This window comes from Artemia sp. Qi Xiang Cuo, chromosome 2 (assembly GCF_049724085.1).
Source record: "Artemia sp. Qi Xiang Cuo chromosome 2, ASM4972408v1, whole genome shotgun sequence".
Lineage (NCBI taxonomy): Eukaryota > Metazoa > Arthropoda > Branchiopoda > Anostraca > Artemiidae > Artemia > Artemia sp. Qi Xiang Cuo.
The window spans coordinates 3,517,332-3,540,197 of NC_142795.1; the positions used below are offsets into that span (position 1 = coordinate 3,517,332).

A 22,866-nucleotide genomic window follows, 5' to 3' on the forward strand; every position below is an offset into this window, starting at 1 on the left:
ACCCCAACCAAGAACCAAGGTACCTTACAGGCCGTAAGGCACCTTGGTTTTGTTACCGTTGTTGTCAAGTGGATTTTACCTTTTTCCACATAAAGCTCCTTATCCCCCGAAAAAATGAAACATCCCTTCTTTGTCGTTATACCAGTCAAAGTAGAATCATGTGGTCTAATGGCATATTGTGATTGCATTTTTCATATGCCCTGCCCATTATGCTCTAATACTTCTATTAAGAAGTATTTTTATTTGAAGCATATATTTCCTGCCACACAGAGCTTTGTGTTTACAAATAAGAGTGGAACATCTTTAATTTTAGATTTCGCAGTAGGCTTGGTAAAATTATAGTTTAGAAGCTTTTGTTGATGACCCCATAGCAGTGGCGGATACAGGGGGCGGGGGGGGGGGGGGGTTCGCCCCCCTATCGTAGTCTAAAGTAGTGTCATTTACTTAATTAACTCAAGTTTGCGCTAATTAAACTTGCTCCTAACGCAAGTTTATCGGATCAGCCTCTTTTGCCCCCCCCCCCCAAAAAAAAAAAATTCTGGATCCGCCCTGCCCTATAGGCGCCAAATCAACATTTCATTTGCTTTGCCTTTTTTTACAGGGACTTGTAGAAAGCTGTCGCACAATTTTGCGGCAGCAAGAATCTAGCTTTGGACCCCGTATTGTCAAACAGAGCACTAATCCACTGGTTACTTATCTGTTAGCCAGTACACACTCGAGAATTTGGACCTACAGGTACGGGGTTGAAACAACTAAGATGTTTGGGAGATTGGATATATATAGTTTGAGCTGTATATTTGCATATTAGGTGGGGGGGGGGGTTAAGTATAGTGGGGCTGCATTCAAAATGTAGCCTAACCAAATTACTAACTAAATGCTTATTCAAATATAGGTAAAATGTAGTTTTCAACTGAGCCGGAGCTAATTATGTCCGTATACAAACAGCAATAAACCGGTTACTGTCTGATTTTATCGATCCAAATTCTCGAGTGTGTACTGGCAAACAGATACGTACCGTCCACTGTACTACTGCTACCACAGAGTATAAGAATTCTTGGTAATAGAAAAATCCTGATAGAATTTTCGAATTTAGTTTAGAAAGTTTCATTTATAAGTGGAATTTATTAAACTTTCTTTAAACAAAAATATACTGAATAGCGTAATTCTTATTGGATTGAAAAAAGAGCTATAATGGGCTTACAAGAGACCGGTTTATTTGAAAGGTTTCGATTTTACTTTTTAAAGATATGAGACATATACAAAAATCGATAGACCATAGTAGACACAAGGAAACAAGAAAAGATGCAAGTTCACTTCTGACGGAGACTTTTGGACTTGCGTCAAAGATTGTATGGTACGATTTCTCTCCTAACAAATCAAGCTTAGTTTATTTTGGCCGGTGTTTCGAAAGCTGATAACTTGATTTCAGTTGAATTTGGTTAGTAACCATAGTTTGTTCACAGCCGGTCTTCTTACTCTCGTGGACAGTATCCAAAAAGTTACTTTGTTTTGTACTTGTCTGTTAAACGAAACACACCCAAGAAGTGAACTTAGGTTAACTCTAATAAAACATGATCATAATATAATAGTGTAGAAGCAAAATTATGGAAGCTACAACAAAGAATTATGGAAAACAGAACGCAATATATTAAATAGCTAAACTAACCCCTAACCACCTCAATGTATTAAATATTTAATGAAAATATACATAAATCGTATTTTTTCTCACCCAAAATAAGCAAATCATAACGGATCCCAGAGAGGCAAACCGGTTTCTGTCATATCTTTCACAGCGTAATTCTTGAGTGTGTTTCGTTTAACAGACAAGTAGCCTTTTTTTTATTAGCTCATCTTTAATCTTCGGGAATTTAAAAATAAAGTATTAGGCAAACGAAACAAGGCCGCCTTGTGAAGTACTTGTGAAAACAAGAATGTTGCTGTGAGGGGGTCGGAACGAGAGTTAGTCGTATTTATAGGACAAAGATCGGATACAAATATATATATATATATATATATATATATATATATATATATATATATATATATATATATATATATATATATATATATATATATATATATATATATATATATATATATATATATATATATATATATATATATATATATATATATATATATATATATATATATATATATATATATATATATATATATATATATATATATAAATAATTTCTGAGACCACACTGGCTAATCATGATAAACAAAAAATCGCGAAGAAAGGAAACGAGGACAATTAACAGCCAGTGAAAAATTGAAAAATTATGCAAATATTTCGGTCAAGACCTCCGCTTGACCGTCCTCAGTCAGAATAAAACTGATAAAAATACTAAAAACCAAACCTTAAAATAAAAACACGAAACTAAAATTGGACGACCCTTTCCTAGTAACGGTGAAAGGGTCGTTACTAGGAAAGGGTCGTCCAATTTTAGTTTCCGTGTTTTTATTTTAAGGTTTGGTTTTTATATTTTTATCAGTTTTGATTCTACACTGAGGACGGTCAAGCGGAGGTCTTGACCGAAATATTTGCATAATTTTTCAATTTTTTCACTGGCTGTTGGTTGTCCTCGTTTCCTTTCTTCGCGATTTTTTGTTTATATATATATATATATATATATATATATATATATATATATATATATATATATATATATATATATATATATATATATATATATATATATATATATAATTTTTGATCAATGGTGTTCTCAAATATAACAATCAGTGCCGTCCCAGCTCGCAAAATCCACAGATTTTTCCTGTATGGCTAAGGCGTAAATCTGACCTCATTAAGGGAGAGGGGTCAAGGGTGGTTGAGATGGAATTACAGCGACAATAATTATTCTATTTGGAAAAAATATTGAATGGGGATTTGATTGGAATCGAAATATCTAATTTTCTATCTGATTTCTGTCCTATAAGTAAGATTGACCAAAACTGGGGCCCCTCAATAACCGAACCAGAACAGTATTTAATGTACGGGAGGGCCTCTGGGGGAGGATGAGCAACACTTCTCTTCCTCAAAACTTCTATGTAGATTGCTTAATAGCTGGATGGACTAGCATTAAATTCTTATAACGTTTAGTGCGACAAGCTTGACAAAGCATCCCGCTCTTTGGAATTAATAAATAAATAGTATTTAATCCCAAAATAAAGCCTTTGGGAGTAGGGGTGTAATTTTCTATGGGGCAGGTAGGCAACTGCCCCTCCCAGACCTCGGTTTGCCGAAGGGGGGGGGCAAAATGGGTTGATTCGATAAACTTACGTTATGAGCAAGTTTAATTACCGTAAACTTGAGTTAATTAAGTAAATTACACTACTGTAGACTACGCTAGTGGGGCGCGCAGCCCCCCTCGCTCCCCCCCCATGGATCCACCACTGGGAGGGTAACCACTAAATTAGAATTATTAGAATTAAAAAGGACTATGTAATGCAATATATCAGTATTATTGCTCGTTTCATGATTTTTAACCAAGTCTTTTCTGTACTTATGCATTATACGGTACCCACGTAAGAAGTCACGTTTGGTTAATGTTAATGAAACAAAATAGAATAGGATGAATATATAATAGTTAGAAACAAATTAGGGCTATATTTTTGCACATTTGAGGGGTGGGGGTAAAGCATAGCATATATTAAATACGTAAACTAACCAAATCTAGGTACCTTTTCCCCTCCTAAACCCCAAAAAACAACGGTTTAAATATTGTAAACTCAATTTTAAATCAGGCTTTTCTACTACTACTAACAACTCACCGCAGCACCAAGCCGCCTGAGGCCAACACAGCTAAGCACGCTCCTCCTCCTTCCCAATCTATTCAAAGCCTCCCTTTTTACACCCGCCCACAAAGTTCCTATTTCCTTTAAATCTTTCTTTATGACGTCCTCCCACCCCAGACGAGGACGACAAATCACGCTTTGCCATCCATTTATCTAGCAAATACCCGTTTGTCTTGTTTCCTGTAGTAGTTCCTTGTACAGTATATAGCGGTGAGTGACATATAATGCACAAGTACCATCTTTTCATATAATCAATGTTTTTTTTACCTTTCCCAAGAGGCAAAACTTAAATATTAAAAACAATATTTTTAAGAAAAAAACTAGTTGCACGTACACCTGCAGCCAGCATGGTTTATAAGGAAACCTTTTTATGGCCACATTTTGTCATCTCAATTTGCAGTTAGTCATTCTCAGCATTGAACTTGGAAAAAAAGGAAAACTTGGACAAGTTAATATAATTTAGTGTGATAACTTGAGCAGATTAAATCTATTTTGCAAGTCATCATTGCTTTTTAGTCGTATGCATAAATTTACTGGTGCGTTGATGGTCGTACGATGTAGAACTGGTTTTTTTTAGCCTGTAGTTATAAGGCCGCTCCAGAAGGATTAGAACTTACCGGTTTGGTTGCTAAATGAAGCAATTTTTTAATTAGCAGCAATTGGTTAATTAAGAGAATCGGTGACGTCAATTCACGATCATTAAGGGGAAGGGCGAAATGTATTTTGTCTAAGATCTAAGGAAGGCACCCACTTCTGCCATATGGTTTACATGTCAGAACTGCACGTGTGCTGCTCAGTTCCGCCAGGCTTGACATGCGCCAATTGGTGCAAATGAGGGCAACATCCCCTTATTCTGGAAAATTCTAAGGTACTTATTTAGTAGCTGGTAAACACGCGAGAAGTGAAGTTAGGTTAATGCTAATTAAATAAAACAAAGTATGATAAAAAAAATAATAGTTTAGAAACACATTTGGGCTATATATTTGCACATTAGGGGAGGGGGGGGGAATAAAACATAGCATATATTAAATACGCAAGATAACTTAATCTAGGTACCTTTTTTGCCCCTTCAACCCAAAAAAAACTAAAGTTTAAATATTTGTCACGGAGTGAGCAATACCTCACTAGGCAGCGAAAGCGTGTTTTTCATGTAGCACCTTTGAGATTTCGATGCGTTTTTCTCACGTGTTTACCGGCTGCTAAATAGGTACCAATTCTAATTGCCACTTATTCAGTCCTTGGCAAATCCCAAATTTTTATTTTAACATCGATGGTCAGACGCTATTTTCTATCAACACAGATCGCAATTCGCAAACTGAATGAATTCTACCCCATCGTCTGAAAAACCAGTTCTTAACCAAACTTCACTTGTCGACAGAACTTGAGTGTTGGGGCTATAAGACACAAGTATCCATAATTTTGTTGATAAAGTACTATATTTTCATAATATTTTGTTTTATTTCATCAGCATCAACCAAAATTCACTTCTCAACAGAACTTCAGTTTGGTGGCTATAAGACAAAAGTAACATGTTTTGTTTTATTTCATTAGCATTAACTAAACTTCACTTCTCATCAGAACTTGAGTCTGGTAGCGGTTTGGTACATGCCACCTTCAAGGAACTACCCCTTCGTCGGTAAAGGATCAAAATTCGATGTAGGAAATATGGATCAATAAACAGAATATAGGGATCAATTAGATGATTAATGGCACTTGAGGGATAAGCCACAGTATTTGCTTCTCTCCCTGCTTTTGACATACTTAGCATTTGTTCACATATTTTGTAAGTCGTGTAGGATTATTTATCAATTAAGTACGGTTACCTGTCTTCAAGTTATGGCCAATATAGTTGTTCTATTCTAAAGTTCGGCCATACCTTAATATTTCAAGCAAAAAGGTAACTTCCTCATCTTTATGACATGTTCTGACCTATCCCCCCACGATTTTGTATCTTCCTATAAGTTTATGAACTTTTTTTTACTATTTCGATAATTACCTTCCCCCCAATTCAGCCGCAATGGGGTAGGCTCCGTGGGTAGGCTATTCACAGAATGCCAAAGTTTTCTTCCTCCCTCAGCAATATAGCTTATGTATTATATTCAAACTATCTAATCTAACAGTGTCATGCAAGGTCGTGTCCGTTGAAACATATCACATGTGGATAGACGATAACTGTTTCAAGTACATTTTTTTTATAAAACCGCTTTGGGGGGGGGGGTCTTAAACAATGATACTTAGATCCTTAAAGCAGAACTCACTTTTTTCTTCAAAAAAATATTTTGGAGAGTTCAAAATTGTCCCTTATTTGAAAAAATTGATATAGGGTTGCCTTGTGGAGTCATATTAATCTACTTGGAAACTGTTACCACATCTCGGGATTGTTTCCCGAGTTCGCAGAATATACGCACGCATCTTCATTAATGTTTGGTTAAAGTTCATTACTGAACCCGCTGTATTTGTATCAGTTTGCAGTCTCTTTTTTCAAACAAATTTTACACCGGGACACAGGGATATACGCAGAGGGAGGGCCTCGAAGCCAGACACCCCAATTCAAAAATTTACTGCCTTTTTAGGCAATTCCATTTTTAATTTATCAAATGAAATCAGTTTACCACCCCTCCCCAAAAAATGCTTGTATACATGCCTGCCCGGGCATTAGTCCAATTTTATAGCAGCCAAATATAAAGGAAATGGAATTTTATCACAATTTCATGAAGCTTTTTCTTGCCTACCTAAGCAATTTCTTGGTTGTGGAGAATCCGGACTCAGATTTCGAAGAAGTTCTAGCATATCAATATCCTCGAAATATTTAGTAAAAACAAATAGGAAATGAATAGATCTTTCGATATCTATGCATTTGCCAGACTTCGGAAGAAGAAGAAGAAGAAGATTTTTATTTGAATAAATCAACATAACAAAAAAACATATACCCCCAACAGAGAGCAAAGCTCGTAAAATTGGGTATTAATAATAATAAAAAAAAAAAAAAAAAAAAAAAAAAAAAAAAAAAAAAAATTTCCTCATCATAACAAAAGAGAGAAAGAAAAAAAAACCTGGTTAAAGAAAAAAACATAACAAACATAAAGAAAACAAACGCTGGACAAGTGGGGCATGGAAGGCTATCCCAACATGGGTAACAAATATAAACAAAAAAAATAATAATAATAATAAAAAAAATTTCTATTCCACCATCACAGGTCAATACATAATTTTAATATTTTCTTCCTTAGAACTGATATTTGCCGAAATGACTCAATTTGAATTCTATCTTTCAGCCTATATTTATTTGAAATAAATGGTATTTGGTATCTAATTGAAAATCTAGATCTTTCACAATTAACAAAGGGAATTCGATATGTTCCAGAACACCTAAGAGCCGAAGGAGGGGCAGAATCAACAGAGATTTTTCATAAAAATAACTACTAGGATCTTGTATTTTAAAATGCCATATTGATATATTAAGTTCTCTTATATGTTTCAGATCTAATAAATTCAAGAAAAGAAATAATGTGTCAGTTTCCGATGCATCTCTAAGTTTTGATGGACGATGTAAAAAATTTCCAAGTATTCTCACTGCTTTATTTTGAAGGATCTGTAGGGGTTTTATATGCGTCCAAAAAGTATTTAAATAAATAATTGTGCAATAATTTAAATAAGGAGCAATCAAAGAATGATAAATTATTTTTAAAATTGAAAATGGAAAAACATGTTGCAAACGATACATAGACCCAATATTTTGCGAAAGTTTCACCCTTAAATGATCAATATGAGTTTGAAATGACAAAAGGGGATCAATAAAAACTCCTAAATAACGATACGATTGAACTCTACGTATTTTATGCTCACCAACTTGAAGCTCCTGACATGAAATTTTTTTAGTAGCACGTTTTGAATGACCAAAAACCATAAATTCAGTCTTCTTAAAATTCGGTACTAAATAATTAGATACAAACCATCGATTAACTGAACTAACAGTGTTAAACAGATTTTTAATAAATTTATATGAATCCTTCGATTTAACAGAAACAGCTGTGTCATATGCGAATAAAATTGAAAGACAATTATTTCCCTGAAAAAATAGTGTGATATAATTATTATAAATAAAAAATAAACGAGGACCTAATACCGATCCTTGTTGGACACCAATATCTTCAAGATCATTTAAACTAGACAAATGTCCATCAACATCTACCACGATTTTACGTCCATAAAGGTATGATCTTATTATATCTAGTCCTTTCCCTCTTATACCGGAATTTTCCATTTTATCAAAAAGAATTTCATGGTTTAAAGTGTCAAATGCTTTTTTAACATCATAAAAAACAGTAGATACATGATAATTACTATCTAAGCAGTCATTTATTTCTAATACAAGAGCTGCAACTGCTCGTTCCGTCGAATGGCCTGCCCTAAATCCAAACTGATATTTGGTAAAAAAAAATTATTTTATCTAGATAATTAGTAATCCTTCCTTTTAAAATTTTGTCCAATACTTTAGACAATGGTGATAAAATTGCAATAGGACGATAATTATTTGTATCAGATTTATGTCCTTTTTTATGCAATGGTATTACACGTGCAATTTTCCATCTTTTAGGATGGAAGAGACTCATGATATCCAGGAAGGGGGATGCCATTCCTTCAAGAATTGCTTATATTTATTTTTGATGTGTATTTTATTGTTGTTTTCTTAGGGAATATCAAAATTGGCGAGAATCCAACATTCTACCGAACTCCAACCGAATACTTCAGAATTCTACAGAGTGAGACATCCCCTTCTGGAATTTCTAACTTACGGTCTGTCTTCGTTCTAAAGAGAGCTACCTCCGTGAAAGCCTATATCAAGGTAAGTTGCTTTTTAATTAAAAAAACACAGATAAATCCAAAAAAATTAAAAGAATCAATAGAAAAATTCCAGATTTTCGTATATAAAAGTGTATCTAATAATTTGGCTACACCAATTCAAAAGACTTCAAAGGCGTTCTCTGTTTTTTTTTTTCAATATGCGTTATATCCTCTTTTGTTAATACCATTAATAATCGGGGAAATCAGCTTTGATGTCAAAACTAAATTGGCGGGGGCCATTTCTTCAAATCGGTAACATTTTTTTGTTTATTTTGAAATATAGTACATCTCATTTCAGTAGAGTAGTAGGTTCCATTTTGCGGCCTTTACGTTCCATCCTGTGTTATTTGCGGCCTTTACGTTCCTTGGTGCCTTTCCAGAGCATGTTTCTATGGATTTGGGGCCTTTACGTTCCTTCCTGTGCTATTTGGGGCCTTTTATGTTCCTTCCGGTGTTATTTGCTTGAAGCTATAGGAATCTTTACGTTATTTGCATACGCCTCTACATCTATGCAAAGAGATTCAGAACTCCCTCACATGGCATTATACTTTGGGTAGACTATGTTCCATCTTGTGCTAGTTGGGATTTGCGTAATATGTTATGAAGGACAAGTTTTCTGACATAATTTACGTAGACTAGATTTCTGCTTCATGCTTGCATACACTATTAGAGATATCAAAATGATATCTCATTTGCATTAAGCGACCCCAATTTGCGAAAAAGTATTCCATTTGCACAACTCGGCTTTGATTGAATTGTCGCCAAAAATGGGTTGAAAGCAACATGTAATCAATGCTAACCCTTTTGTTATTGCTAGGGGATTACTCAATTCACTTCTTAGTGATAACTGACAGAGTTCAAAATACGAACATTTAGAAAAGGAGACAGGTTTTTTTTTGTTTAGCATCTGCAAAAAAGGGCTAACTAGTGATTAAATAATTTTTTAGCATGAAATCTATAAATACAATATTTGTGCAGGGATGGGATGATGGGAAAAGGATTTTTTAGAGTACTTATAGTGCTGTACTATGGGTCAACTTGCTAGCAAAAAAAAAAACGTTTGGTTGACTTGAACTAAATGTATATTCAAAATGTATGAAGATGGAGAAAAAAAGGATTAAACTGATTAGCGGTTAAGGTAACCCCGAAGGAGTTGTTAACTCAGGTAATTTGTTATAAATTTGAAACAACATCAGTCTATGAAAAATGGCTAACGACGATAGAATGACATTGTGACTTGACCTAGCTTTACCCTTCCGATGTGGTCTGTATAATAAACAAGTTATTTTTGAGAAGTATTGTCAATTTAACATAGGATCTAACATTCCCTTCGTTCCCCCATTTCTGAGGGCAGGGGAGAGGAGGTGGGTCAATTTTGGAGGGAAAAACAAAAATACTCAGAATCGAAAGTAAATGAGATCTGCCTAAAGGGGAAGGCTCAGAAGCCCTTAGTTCCCCCATTTCTGCAGGCAGGGGAGGGTGAGGGGGGGAGTCAATTTTGGAGGGAAAACCGAAAATACTCAGAATCGAAAATAAAGCATGATCTGCCTCAAGGGGATGATTCTTTTTGTTTGCATGTCCGGGTTGGTGTTTGCAAGTCCAAGTTGGGTTTTCAGACCCACGTTTTTTAGATTTTCGTGCGTGTTTGGTTCCTGGGGTTTATGATTTGAGAAGTTAACTTTAGTATTTCGTGATTTGACGTGCCTGAAATCATGAATTAGAATAGTTAATTAGCTGTTTGGGTTTTCAGACCTAGTTTATTAGATTTTCGTGGGTGTTAGGTTCCTGGGATTTATTATTTGAGAAGTTAACTTTAGTATTTTGTGGTTTTACGTGCCTGAAATCATGAATTAGAATAGTTAATTAGCTGTTTGAGTTTTCAGACCTAGTTTTTTAGATTTTCGTGGGCGTTAGGTTCCTGGGATTTATTATTTGAGAAGTTAACTTTAGTATTTCGTATTTGACGTGCCTGAAATCATGAATTAGAATATTTAATTGGCTGTTTGGGGATTTTCAGACCTAGCTTTTTTTGGTTTTCGTGTGTGTTTGACTCCTGGGGTTTATTATTTGAGAAGTTTTTCTTTAGTATTTTGTGGTTTTACGGGCCTGAAATCATGAATTAGAATATTTAATCAGATGTTTAGGGTTTTCAGATCTGGGTTTTTTAGATTTTAGTGGATTTTTGACTCGTGGGGTTTATTATTTGAGAAGTTAACTTGCGTATTGTGTTTTTTTACATGTCTGAAATCATGAATTAGAAAAGCCAATTGACTGTCTAAGGTTTTCATAACTAGGTTTTGTAGATTTTCGTTGGTGTTTGTTTCCTGGAGTTTATTATTTGAGAAGTTAACTTTAGTATTTCATGGTTTGACGTGCCCGAAATCATGAATTAGAATAGTTAATTAGCTGTTTGGGATTTCAGACCTAGTTTTTTAGATTTTCGTGGGTGTTAGGTTCCTGGGGTTTATTATTTGAGAAGTTAACTTTAGTATTTCGTGATTTGGTGTGCCTGAAATCATGAATTAGAATAGTTAATTAGCTGTGTGGGTTTTCAGACATAGTTTTTTAGATTTTCATGGGTGTTAGGTTCCTGGGATTTATTATTTGAGAAGTTAACTTTAGTATTTCATGGTTTGACTTGCCTGAAATCATGAATTAGAATATTTAATTTGCTGTTTGGGGATTTTCAGACCTAGGTTTTTTAGGTTTTCGTGGGTGTTTCTTTCCTGGAGTTTATTATTTGAGAAGTTAACTTCAGTATTTTGTGGTTTTACGTGCCTGAAATCATGAATTAGAATAGTTAATTAGCTGTTTGAGTTTTCAGACCTAGTTTTTTAGATTTTCGTGGGTGTTAGGTTCCTGGGATTTATTATTTGAGAAGTTAACTTTAGTATTTCGTATTTGACGTGCCTGAAATCATGAATTAGAATATTTAATTGTCATTTTGGGGATTTTCAGACCTAGGTTTTTTAGGTTTTCGTGTGTGTTTGACTCCTGGGGTTTATTATTTGAGAAGTTAACTTTAGTATTTTGTGGTTTTACGTGCCTGAAATCATAAATTAGAATATTTAATTAGCTGTTTAGGGTTTTCAGACCTAGGTTTTTTAGATTTTCGTGGATGTTTGACTCCTGGGGTTTATTATTTGAGAAGTTAACTTTAGTATTTTGTGGTTTTACGTGCCAGAAATCATGAATTAGAATAGTTAATTACCTGTTTAGGGTTTTCAGACCTAAGTTTTTTAGATTTTCGTTGGTGTTTGTTTCCTGGAGTTTATTATTTGAGAAGTTGACTTTAGTATTTCAGGGTTTGACGTACCTGAAATTATGAATTATAATATTTAAATAGCTGTTTGGGTTTTCATACATTGTTTTTTAGATTTTCTTTTGTGTTAGTGTCCTGTTTTTTATGATTTGATAAGTTAAATTTAGTATTTCTTGATTTGACGTGCCTGAAATCATGAATTAGAATAATTAATTAGCTGTTTGGGTTTTCAGACATAGTTTTTTAGGTTTTCATGGGTGTTAGGTTCCTGGGATTTATCATTTGAGAAGTTAACTTTAGTATGTCATGGTTTGACTTGCCTGAAATCATGAATTATAATATTTAATTGGCTGTTTGGAGATTTTCAGACCTAGGTTTTTTTGGTTTTCGTGGGTGTTTCTTTCCTGGAGTTTATTATTTGAGAAGTTAACTTTAGTATTTTGTGGTTTTGCGTGCCTGAAATCATGAATTAGAATAGTTAATTAGCTGTTTGGGTTTTCAGACCTAGTTTTTTAGATTTTCGTGGGTGTTAGGTTCCTGGGATTTATTATTTGAGAAGTTAACTTTAGCATTTCATGGTTTGACTTGCCTGAAATCATGAATTAGAATATTTAATTGGCTGTCTGGGGATTTTCAGACCTAGGTTTCTTAGGTTTTCGTGGGTGTTTGTTTCCTGGAGTTTATTATTTGAGAAGTTAACTTTAGTATTTTATAGTTTGACTTGCCTGAAATCATGAATTAGAATATTTAATTGGCTGTTTGGGGATTTTCAGACCTAGGTTTTTTAGGTTTTCATGTGTGTTTGACTCCTGGGGTTTATTATTTGAGAAGTTAACTTTATTATTTTGTGGTTTTATGTGCCTGAAATCATGAATTAGAATAGTTAATTAGCAGTTTAGGGTTTTCAGACCTAGGTTTTTTAGATTTTCGTGGGTGTTTATTTCCTGGAGTTTATTATTTGAGAATGTGGCTTTCCCGCTATTGCTCTATGACCGGTTATCGACACTACCTAGTTTATTGCATGTATTAAATCAGTATTTTTTACACAGTGGATCGATAAACACGTAACTAATATCTCTAAAAAAGTGAAGATGAAGCATTTTATGAAAGTGTGTTCACATGATAGTGTTATTGTAGCATTAAATGCTGACAGGGAGAAGTGTTTAAACTATGAAACAAGTACAATTGGTAGCAGTATCGGAAACGTATGCGTGTATTGTCATGACAGTAAGGAATTGAATTTCTTTGGAGTACCAAAAAAATTCAACTCTTATGATGGTGGATATGCGAGATTGAGATCTCCCGAGATGATTGCGCTCAAAGAGAATGCCAACATAAAAATAATAGTTGATAAAGAGGAGTTTCTTCTTGTTAGTGCTTGTGGTAACATGTTACCCAGTGTTAAGCCATAACGTCGGCTTTCGGGAATTAGCATTCAAATGAAAGCAAAGATGAAAAGAAAGGCCTACTCTTCTACTAATATCATAAACCATATCCTGTCTACATTCCGGAACTGTTAACTGTGTAAAAATAGTGTGATAATAGACAGTGAAATTGCTAGAAAAATAAAAAGGGCATTGGCAGAAAATATCACTAAGGAATATAAAGATGAATCGATGAAAAACAAAGTACCAGCGAACGTTACTGCCATTGATCAAACATTCAATGAATCAAATAATACCAAAGACGAAAAGCATATTGACCCTGTCGATGACACACCTATAAAAATTGTGTTGGAGTCAAAATGGAATAATGATTATTCTACTGATTATGAACTAAGAGAAGACAATAGCTATAGTATCAAGAGAGAACATGGTGAACCAATTTATGGAACAGATTCAAAATGTCCAAAGTTGTTCATTGATATTAATAATGTATAATAATATATATATTTTTGTATTAATATTCTACATGACATTATTTCATTAAAATATTTTATGCCTTACATTGTTATGTGTTCATTATTTTTAGAGTAATCTCGCATATCGAACTTTTAGAATGTCTATTAAAACATCGGAGATGTAACAAAAGGAATTTACATACATCATATATCGGATAGATAGGTTAACATAGAGAAAATCTAAGTATAAGAATGAATAAATTCTCTATCAACATCAATTGACAGATACTTGGGACAGCATTGATAAAATCAGAGTATCAGAGTGAATAAGTTCTTTATCGATGTCTTTTGACAGATACGTTTGATAACACTGACATGATTTAAGTATCAAATTGAAAAAATTCTTTATTAACATTCTTTCTCGATATCATATGTTGGATATGTCAGATAACATTGACAAAATCAATATATTATCATGATTAAATTCTCTACCATCATCCATTGTCGGATTTCTCATTATGAAAAAAAATGTAATTAAGTAAATAGCAAACTCTTTTTTTAATTCAACTCATGGACACACAATACAGATATTAAAAAAAAAATATTTTAATTTCAGGACTTTATTTACATGCAATAGATACAGAGATTTCAACGAGTCCTCCCTGCAATGGCTTCCAAGGGTTTTAATACTCCTCCCCACAATGAATTCAGATGGTTTTAGTACTCATCCCCCTAGCCATGACTTCATACATCTTCGAGCGAAGGTATAAAGGTTTCATGAAGTAATTTTCTGCTTAACAATTGGATTACTAACAATAAACATGATATGGCTGTATGACAACGAATTTATTGGCTTGAAAAAATCATCTTTCGTTAGTGTATTTGAATGTACATTTTATTATTGTGGCTAGAACTCAAAAAAACTGATCGTTATCCATGGCTAGTGAATTATAACATGTTTGAGTATGATAAAAGCTTGTGGAGTACTACATTATGTCATATAAACAGACTGGGATTCTACGATAGAGTGATTAAACCACTTAAAAATGTTGGTCAGGAACTGAGAAATGTTCAGGCAGAAGTCAGTGATATTTCCAGCTTTTTCGAGGTTGAAGCACTCTACGTAAAGGGCAATATACCTACAGATAAAGTTTTAATTCAAAAGTGCGAACCTAGGATTCCACTTTTCAATCTAGAAGAGTTTAAGTGTCCTAAATTTGAAGGGGGTTATCACCGTCCTGAAGACGAGGTTAGGTTCTTCGCACAGTGGATACCTAAGGACATACCTGATCGTGATAAATCCATAAGACATGTTAAAAACTATTCTATATCATGGGACCATCGTTTGTGGATGTTTAAGAGTGAACTCTAAGTACTATTTTTATGTAAACATTTGTTGTTGTTTTTTTTTCTCAAAAAATCTGTTAATACGTTTAAGCAATAAATATCTTTAAGCTTACCCCGTCTTTATTCTTTAGAATAGTTCTATTCTTTTTATTAAATTGTAAAGAAATTGTAAGTAACAATCGCTTTCTCGAATTCGCTTCCTAGACACGATACAGATATTTAATTCGAGAAATACCGATAAAATCGCAAGTAAGTAATAAACTCTTTATTTTTTTCACCTAATGCATGCACAATGTAAAACTTTCAATGAAGATAATATTAAAGAATTGTAAGTAAGTAACAATGTGTCTCTCTGTCTGTTAGTATGTGTTTGTGTATGTTTGTGTGTGTGTATATGTGTGTGTGTGTGTGTATGTGTATGTGTGTGTGTATCTCTGTATGTGTATATGTGTGTATATGTGTGTGTATGTGCAAGCTAGCATAATTAAACTAGCTAATGTCAATAACAGGACAATTCTTTTTTTCTCTTTATCACAAACAATTTTCAATGTGTACAGATCAAATTGGTCTCTAAACGGTTCATGATAAAAAGAAGTTGGGGACAAGAAAAAAAACCCTAAAATAATGTCGTGAAATCAACATGCAAAGTCGACATAGCTTTATTTCATTTTCTTAAGGTTAATTTAGACGAGGTTACGTAAAAAAAATTAACCTTAAAAAATGAAATAAAGCTATGTCGACTTTGCATGTTGATTTCACGACATTATTTTAGGTTTTTTTTGCTTGTTTTTTTTTTTCTTGTCCCAAACTATTTTTTTATCCTTAGCTGTTTAGAGACCAATTTGCTCTGTAGACTTTGAAAATTGTTTTTTATAAAGAGAAAAAAAAGAATTGTTCTATTTTGACATCGACATTAGCTAGTTTAATTGTGATAGCTTGCAAACACATAGACGTGAACACACACAAACACACATAAAAAAATAAACACACAAAAACAAACACAAACAAAGACAGACACATACACATACATAGAAACAAACATTCACATACACATACACACACACATACACACACACATAAAGACGTATGCATACACACACACAGACACATTGTTACTTACTTACAATTTTTTCATAATTTCTTGAATGAAATTTCTGCATTATGTATCCAATAGGTGAAAACAATAAAGAGTTTATTACTTACTTGCGATTTTATCATGATTTCTTGAATTAAATACCTGCATTATGTTTAGGAAGCGAATTCAAGAAAACAATTGTTAGTTAAAGTTTAATCACAATTTAATGAAAATAATATAAATACTCTAACAAATGAAGACAGGTTAAGCTTAAATATATTTATTGCTTAAACGTATTTATGGATTTTTTGAGAAAAAAAAACACAACAAAAAATGTTTACATAAAAATAGTACTTAGAGTTCACTCTTAAACATCCACAAACGATGGTCCCATGATATAGAATAGTTTTTACCATGTCTTATGGATTTATCACGATCAAGTATGTTCTTAGGTATCCACTGTGCGAAGAACCTAACCTCGTCTTCAGGACGGTGATAACCCCCTTCAAATTTAGGACACTTAAACTCTTCTAGATTGAAAAGTGGAATCCTAGGGTCACACTTTTGAATTAAAACTTTATCTGTAGGTACATTGCCCTTTACGTAGAGTGCTTCAACCCAGACAAAGCTGCAAATTTCACTTACTTCCTCCTGAACATTTCTCAGTTCCTGACCAGCATTATTAAGTGGTGTAATCACTCTATCTTAGAATCCCAGTCTGTTTATATGATGTAATGTAGTACTCCACAAGCTTTTATCATACTCAAACATGTTATAGTTCACTATCCAATACAGAAAGGGGGTAACGACGGACCTCTGAGCCGGCCCCTTGTTTAATATCACCTTCTTTTTTGTTTCAGAGTGTTTCATGCGGTCCCACCAAAATTGTCCCATCTCCTCTCATCATCCCTCAGAAATGTGTGACCGAAGGGACCGTAAGATCTTATGTTAAATTGGCAATACTTCTCAAACATCACTTGTGTATTATACAGACCACATCAGAAAGGTAAAGCTAGGTCAAGTCACAATGTCATTCTATCGTCGTTAGCCATTTTTCATAGACTGATGTTGTTTCAAAACTGATGTTGTTTCAAATTAATAACAAATTACCTGAGTTAACAACTCCTTCGGGGTTACCTTAACCGCTAATTAGTTTAATCCTTTTTTTCCCCGCCTTCACAAATTTTGAAAATCTGCTTGCACTTAGTGTATTTTGATTTAGTTCAAGTCTATCATACGGGTTTTTTTTTCGCTAGCAAGTCGACCCATAGTACAGCACTATAAGTACTCTAAGAAATCCTTCTCCCATCATCCCATCCCTCCACAAATATTTTATTCAGAGATTTCATGTTAAAAAATTGTCCAATCACTAATTGCCCCTTTTTTGCAAATGCTAAACAAAAAAAACCTGTCTCCTTTTCAAAATGTTCGCATTTTGAACTCTGTCAGTTAACACTAAGAAGTGAATTGAGTAATCCCCTAGCAATAACAAAAGGCTTAGCATTGATTACATGTCGTTTTCGACCCATTGTCGGCGACAATTCAATCAGAGCAGAGTTGTGCAAATGGAATGCCCTTTCGCAAATTGAGTTAGCTTAATGCAAATGAGATATCATTTTGATATCTCTAATAGTGTATGCAATCATGAAGTAGAAATCTAGTCTACGTAAATTATGTCAGAAAACTTGTCCTTCATAACATGTTATGCAAATCCCGAGTAGCAAAAGATGGAATATAGTCTACCCAAAGTATAATGCCATGTGAGAGAGTTCTGAATCTCTTTGAATAGATGTAGAGGCGTACGCAAATAACGTAAAGATTCTGATAGCTTCATGCAAATAACACCAGAAGGAACATAAAAGGCCGCAAATAACACAGGATGGAACGTAAAGGCCCCAGATCCATAGGTATATGCTCTGGAAAGGCACCAAGGAACGTAAAGGCCGCAAATAACACTGGATGGAACGTAAAGGCAGCAAAATGGAACCTACTACTCTACTCATTTCCCGCTATTTAAATACGAATAAACTTTTTCGTTATGGCACCATATCAGATAAGCTGAATACGCTGTTGTTTGTTACAGGGGCGGATCCATGGGGGAATGCCCCCCCAGTATTTTTCGCCCTTATTGGCATAATTATTGGCGCCCTTGTTACACCCCCCCCCTTTTAAACCATACTGCTTTTCCGTTTAGAAACAGAATGGAAGTATAGAAGTATATGACAATGGCTAAAACTTCTAATTCAAACAAGAAATAAAATAGTACAACCCAAATATTTTGGTTGCACATCTGTAAACTTTTTTCAAAAGAAAAATGGAGATAACTTCAATAAATGACTAAAGCATACACGAAAAAACGTAAGAAGATGAAAAAATATATGTGTAAAGAAAAAAACAGGCCGGAGTTATTCCCCGCGGAAATCCCACACGGATACCCCCCCCTCCATTGAGTAGCCACAGAGAAGGTACAAGGTAAAAATAGATACCTCTAAATGTCGATCAGATGTCCTAAGGGGTAACAAAAGGACCAGATATAAAAAAAGGTTCCAGGGCTGGTTGGTTTCCAATCCCTTTCGACTTAAAAACAACGCCTAGCACCGAATGTAGAGTGTAAATCACTTTTCTTCTGGTACAATACATATTCTTTCAGAAAAATTGCATCATTATCATTTTTGGGTCGTAGTTATTTCTGCAAAAAATACTAAGATATGTGGTTAATATACTTAGTATATTGTATTTATTACTATTTTATATAAACTATACGCCGGCTTTGTTTTATTGTCTATAGCATCAACATCAAGAGCTGTAGCGTTCAGCGGCCACTCTTGGCTTTTACTAACTCATTGTTTGTTCGAATTACGGCTTAGTGAACCAGAGACACATCAATGGGGTGTTATGGGGATGAAGCTCCCCCCTTCCCCCGAAAACAAGTTTTTAAAGGATATTGTCCTAATTATTACAAAAAAAAAATGAATTTTCTTAATTCTAATAGTCATCTTTGTTCTTTTAATTCTTTTTTTTTGTTTCTTCCATCGACAAAACCCTGTCTCTTTACTCTAAAGTTTGAATTTTTGTCCTTTTGTTTTAGATCGACTGCTCAAACACAAGGATCGTTAAATCGGAATGAGAAGTATTTTTAAAACACTATAAAAGTTTAGTGTAAAGACAAATAATTTCTATTCATTTAAAGTTTCAATATCTCTTATTACTTTCATATAAAAAAAACTTATCTTTTCGAATTTAATTTAGTAAAAAAAACAGATAATACTGAAATTTAGCGTTAAAAATATCCAGTGTATTAATGTAATTGATGTATAAACCATTTCTTTTCTTATCTGATCTAATTTAGCCATGCTTCTCTTCAAAATCAGTATGAGTGATTCTTTGACGACTTCTGTTTATATTTTTCTTAGCGATATGACAGCTCAAAAGGAGTTATGTTGCATAGTATAAATTATACAAGAGGGTGAAAAAAACTAGAAAAACAATTTCAGGGTTTTTCGGCTCATATATGCGGTTTCTATAAAGAGCTCGATAGAAGTCAGCCATTTCTCTTGGCTTAACAATTTACTCCATGGTAAAAAGTGTGTTTTAATTTCATTGGTATGTATTTGTGAAGTATTTTTTTAAAGCCAATCAAACTACTCCTTATCTATGGACTGACATATAACTCCGCCTTTGGAAAACCTGATTGGTTTTAAAACAGTTTGTATGAAATTCTAAGCCAGTAAAAATAACAAAGTTCTTTTGTGATAAAAGTTTTTGCAAGTCCTCCTACTTTAAGGGATTTTTTGAATTAATCATACAGTTTCCTAACTCATATTCAATTTTTGAACCTGACATTTATAAAAAATCTTATCTTTCCATTTATTTGAGGCAAAAGCTAATACAAATCGACTCTGCTATTTCCAAGGACAGTGACAAAAATGCTGCGTTTAATTCAACAGTTTTCTTAAAAAATATTTTTGTAATCCACCTTTGTGCTCAGGCGTATAACTCGTTCAGTGTTTTAACTTTCAATTTAGATAGGCTACTTTTATATTTCTATTTATGTCTGCCAATTCAAATCAACTGCGCTTTTAATGAGGAAAATTACATATCCAGGATTTTTGTTGGGGGGGGGGGGGGCTACCAAAAAAAAACTAAAAAACGCAACAAAAATTTGTTTACATGTATTTTTGTTACTTTTGTATGAGTCAGGCGAAATTTCAGAAGGGGTTCAAACCGGACAACCCCACCCCTGGATACGACAGGTGTGGGGTTATCCCACACCTAATTGAGCGGTTGTCCGGTTTGATAAATAAATTCTGCTCATTTGGGGGTTTAATGTTACTCTTTACTTTCATAATAACAGCGTAGACTAGAACTATTTCCAAAATCGAAATGGATTAGATATTAACTTTACATTTTTGATATGTTTTTACCCCCTCCCCCCCCCAACCCCTGGTACGGCATTGCTTATATATTTCTATTTATATGTGGTAATCCGCCAATTAAAATCAACCGTCCTTTACTAAGGAAAATGACACCTGATTATCATATTTTGTTCTTTTTTTCATATGTAATATTTGAAAGCCACCTCAGCATATAGTCACCTAGCTTATATTCAATGTTTCAACTTGCCTTTTAAAAAATAATTCTGTTATCTTTCTATTTATTTCAGGCAAAAGCTAATCCAAATCAGTTGTGCTTTTTACTAAGGAAAATGACACACTCAGAAGAGCAGTATGAAAGCTTTCAAGCCTTTTTAGATGAGAATCAATATAGCAGAAGCGGTATTCTGCGATATGAACGCATCTTCGGGCCCACGTTTGTTAGCACAGGTGGCCTGGAAACAACAAGGGTTTGTAGATCCTAATTTGATTTTTTCATATTCATCACTGAATGATAAGAGTTCTCCTTTCGTCTTTAGATATTTATTAAATAAAAAAACAAGTTTTTTAAACTGAAAGTAAGGAGCGACATTAAAACTTAAAACGAACAGAAATTATTCCGTATATGAAAGGGGCTGTCCCCTCCTCAACGCCTCGCTCTTTATGCTAAAGTTTTTTATTATTTGAAAAAATAAAGTTGTGAGACAGAGTCAAACTTTAGCGTTTTTTGATACGCTGAACTTTAGGGTTTTTTGATACGCTGAATCTGACGGTGTGATTTTCATTAAAAATTTTTCACTTTTAGGGGATGTTTCCCCCCTCTGTAAAAAATCAGGTGAGTTTTCTGAGGCTCGTAGCCCTTGATGAGTAATACTAAACTTAATAAATTCATATATTTAGAATCAGCATTATAAGCCTATTCTTTTAATACATTTCTTGACATCAAAGTTCCATTTTTAAAAGTTTCGATTACTATTGAGCCGTATAACTTTTTTTTTTTTTTGTTTTTTTTTTACTACGTATATTTTATTAAGTATATTATGGGGTTATCCCCTTTGTAAATGCCACGCTCTTTACGTTAAAAGTTAAAAAATTTTTAATTCACAAACCCCTGAATCACATAGGCCGTTTAATTAGAATAGATAGCTCTTTTGAAAGCACTAAAAAAAAACTGTAGCGTAAAGAGCGAAGTATTGACTTGGGGGAGAACCCCCTCATATACGTAATAATTTCTGTTCATTTTAAGTTCTAATGTTGCTTCATACTTTCAGTTGAAAGTACTTGTTTTTTTAATTTAATTTTTGATCGTTTTTTAAATAATGCTTGGAAATCTGGCTCCCCCTTCATAGAAATGTCCCTTACCCCAAAGATACATCCTCCACGGAAAGATTCTCCCGAGTAACCCCCTCCTACAGCCCCCTCCCCCCCCCACCAGAAAAAAATTCTTCCTGAAAATGTCTATATACTTCCCATTAAACAATACAATATGTAAGCAATGGGCAAAGTTCATAACTTGCAGCCCTTCTCTTGGGAACTTTGGGGGATTAAGTCATCGTAAAAGACATATTTATTTGATTTTCGACTATGCTGAACAAAATGGCTATCTCAAAATTTTAATTGGGTGACTTTGAGAAAAAAATGAGTGTGGGAGGGTGCCTAGTTGCCCTCCATTTTTTTTGGTCACTTAAAAAGGGCACTAGAAGTTTTAATTTCCGTTCCAATATGCCCTCTTACGATATTCAAGGACAACTTGGTCAATACGTCTACTCCTGGGAAAAAAAAAAAAATAAAAACGCATCCGTGATCTTTCTTCTAGCAAAAAATGGAAAATTCCACATTTTTGTAGATAGCAGCTTGAAACCTCTACATTTGGGTTCTCGAATACGCTGAATATGATGGTGTGAATTTTATTAAGGTTCTATAGCTTTTAGGGGGTCTTTCCACCTTTTTTCGAAAATCAGCCAAATTTTCTCAGGCGCTTAACTTTTGATGGGTAAGATTAGACTTAATGAAACTTATATTTTTGAAATCAGAATTAAAATCTAATTCTTTTGATGTATCTATTGGTACCAAAATTCCGTTTTTAGAGTTTCGGTTACCATTGAGCCGGGTCGCTCCTTACTTACAGTTCGTTACCACGAACTGTTTGATTATCTGCACGTTGTAAAAAAAATGGTGAACAGACTAAACAAAATGATGTTGCTCTATGAGCAGTAAAAAAGAAATAACGAAAAAAAATTTATAACAGTGAAAGAAGAAAGCAGTAGAACAGAAAAAGAGAGTGAATCATAGTGTTTAAGCCAAAAAGTTTTTGTTT

General features: G+C 33.9%; 1 protein-coding gene across 2 annotated transcripts in view; it reads left to right on the top strand.

The window, feature by feature from the left end:
• LOC148954811 (uncharacterized) overlaps positions 1-22,866 on the top strand; it is a 98,757-nt gene that overhangs the window by 58,831 nt on the left and 17,060 nt on the right. For both annotated transcript variants that reach the window (XM_089098715.1, XM_089098705.1), the window contains exons 4-5: positions 8,502-8,653; positions 20,840-21,019. In XM_089098715.1, the coding sequence (XP_088954841.1) occupies positions 8,502-8,653; positions 20,840-21,019 (332 nt within the window). The remainder of the gene's footprint in view (positions 1-8,501; positions 8,654-20,839; positions 21,020-22,866) is intronic.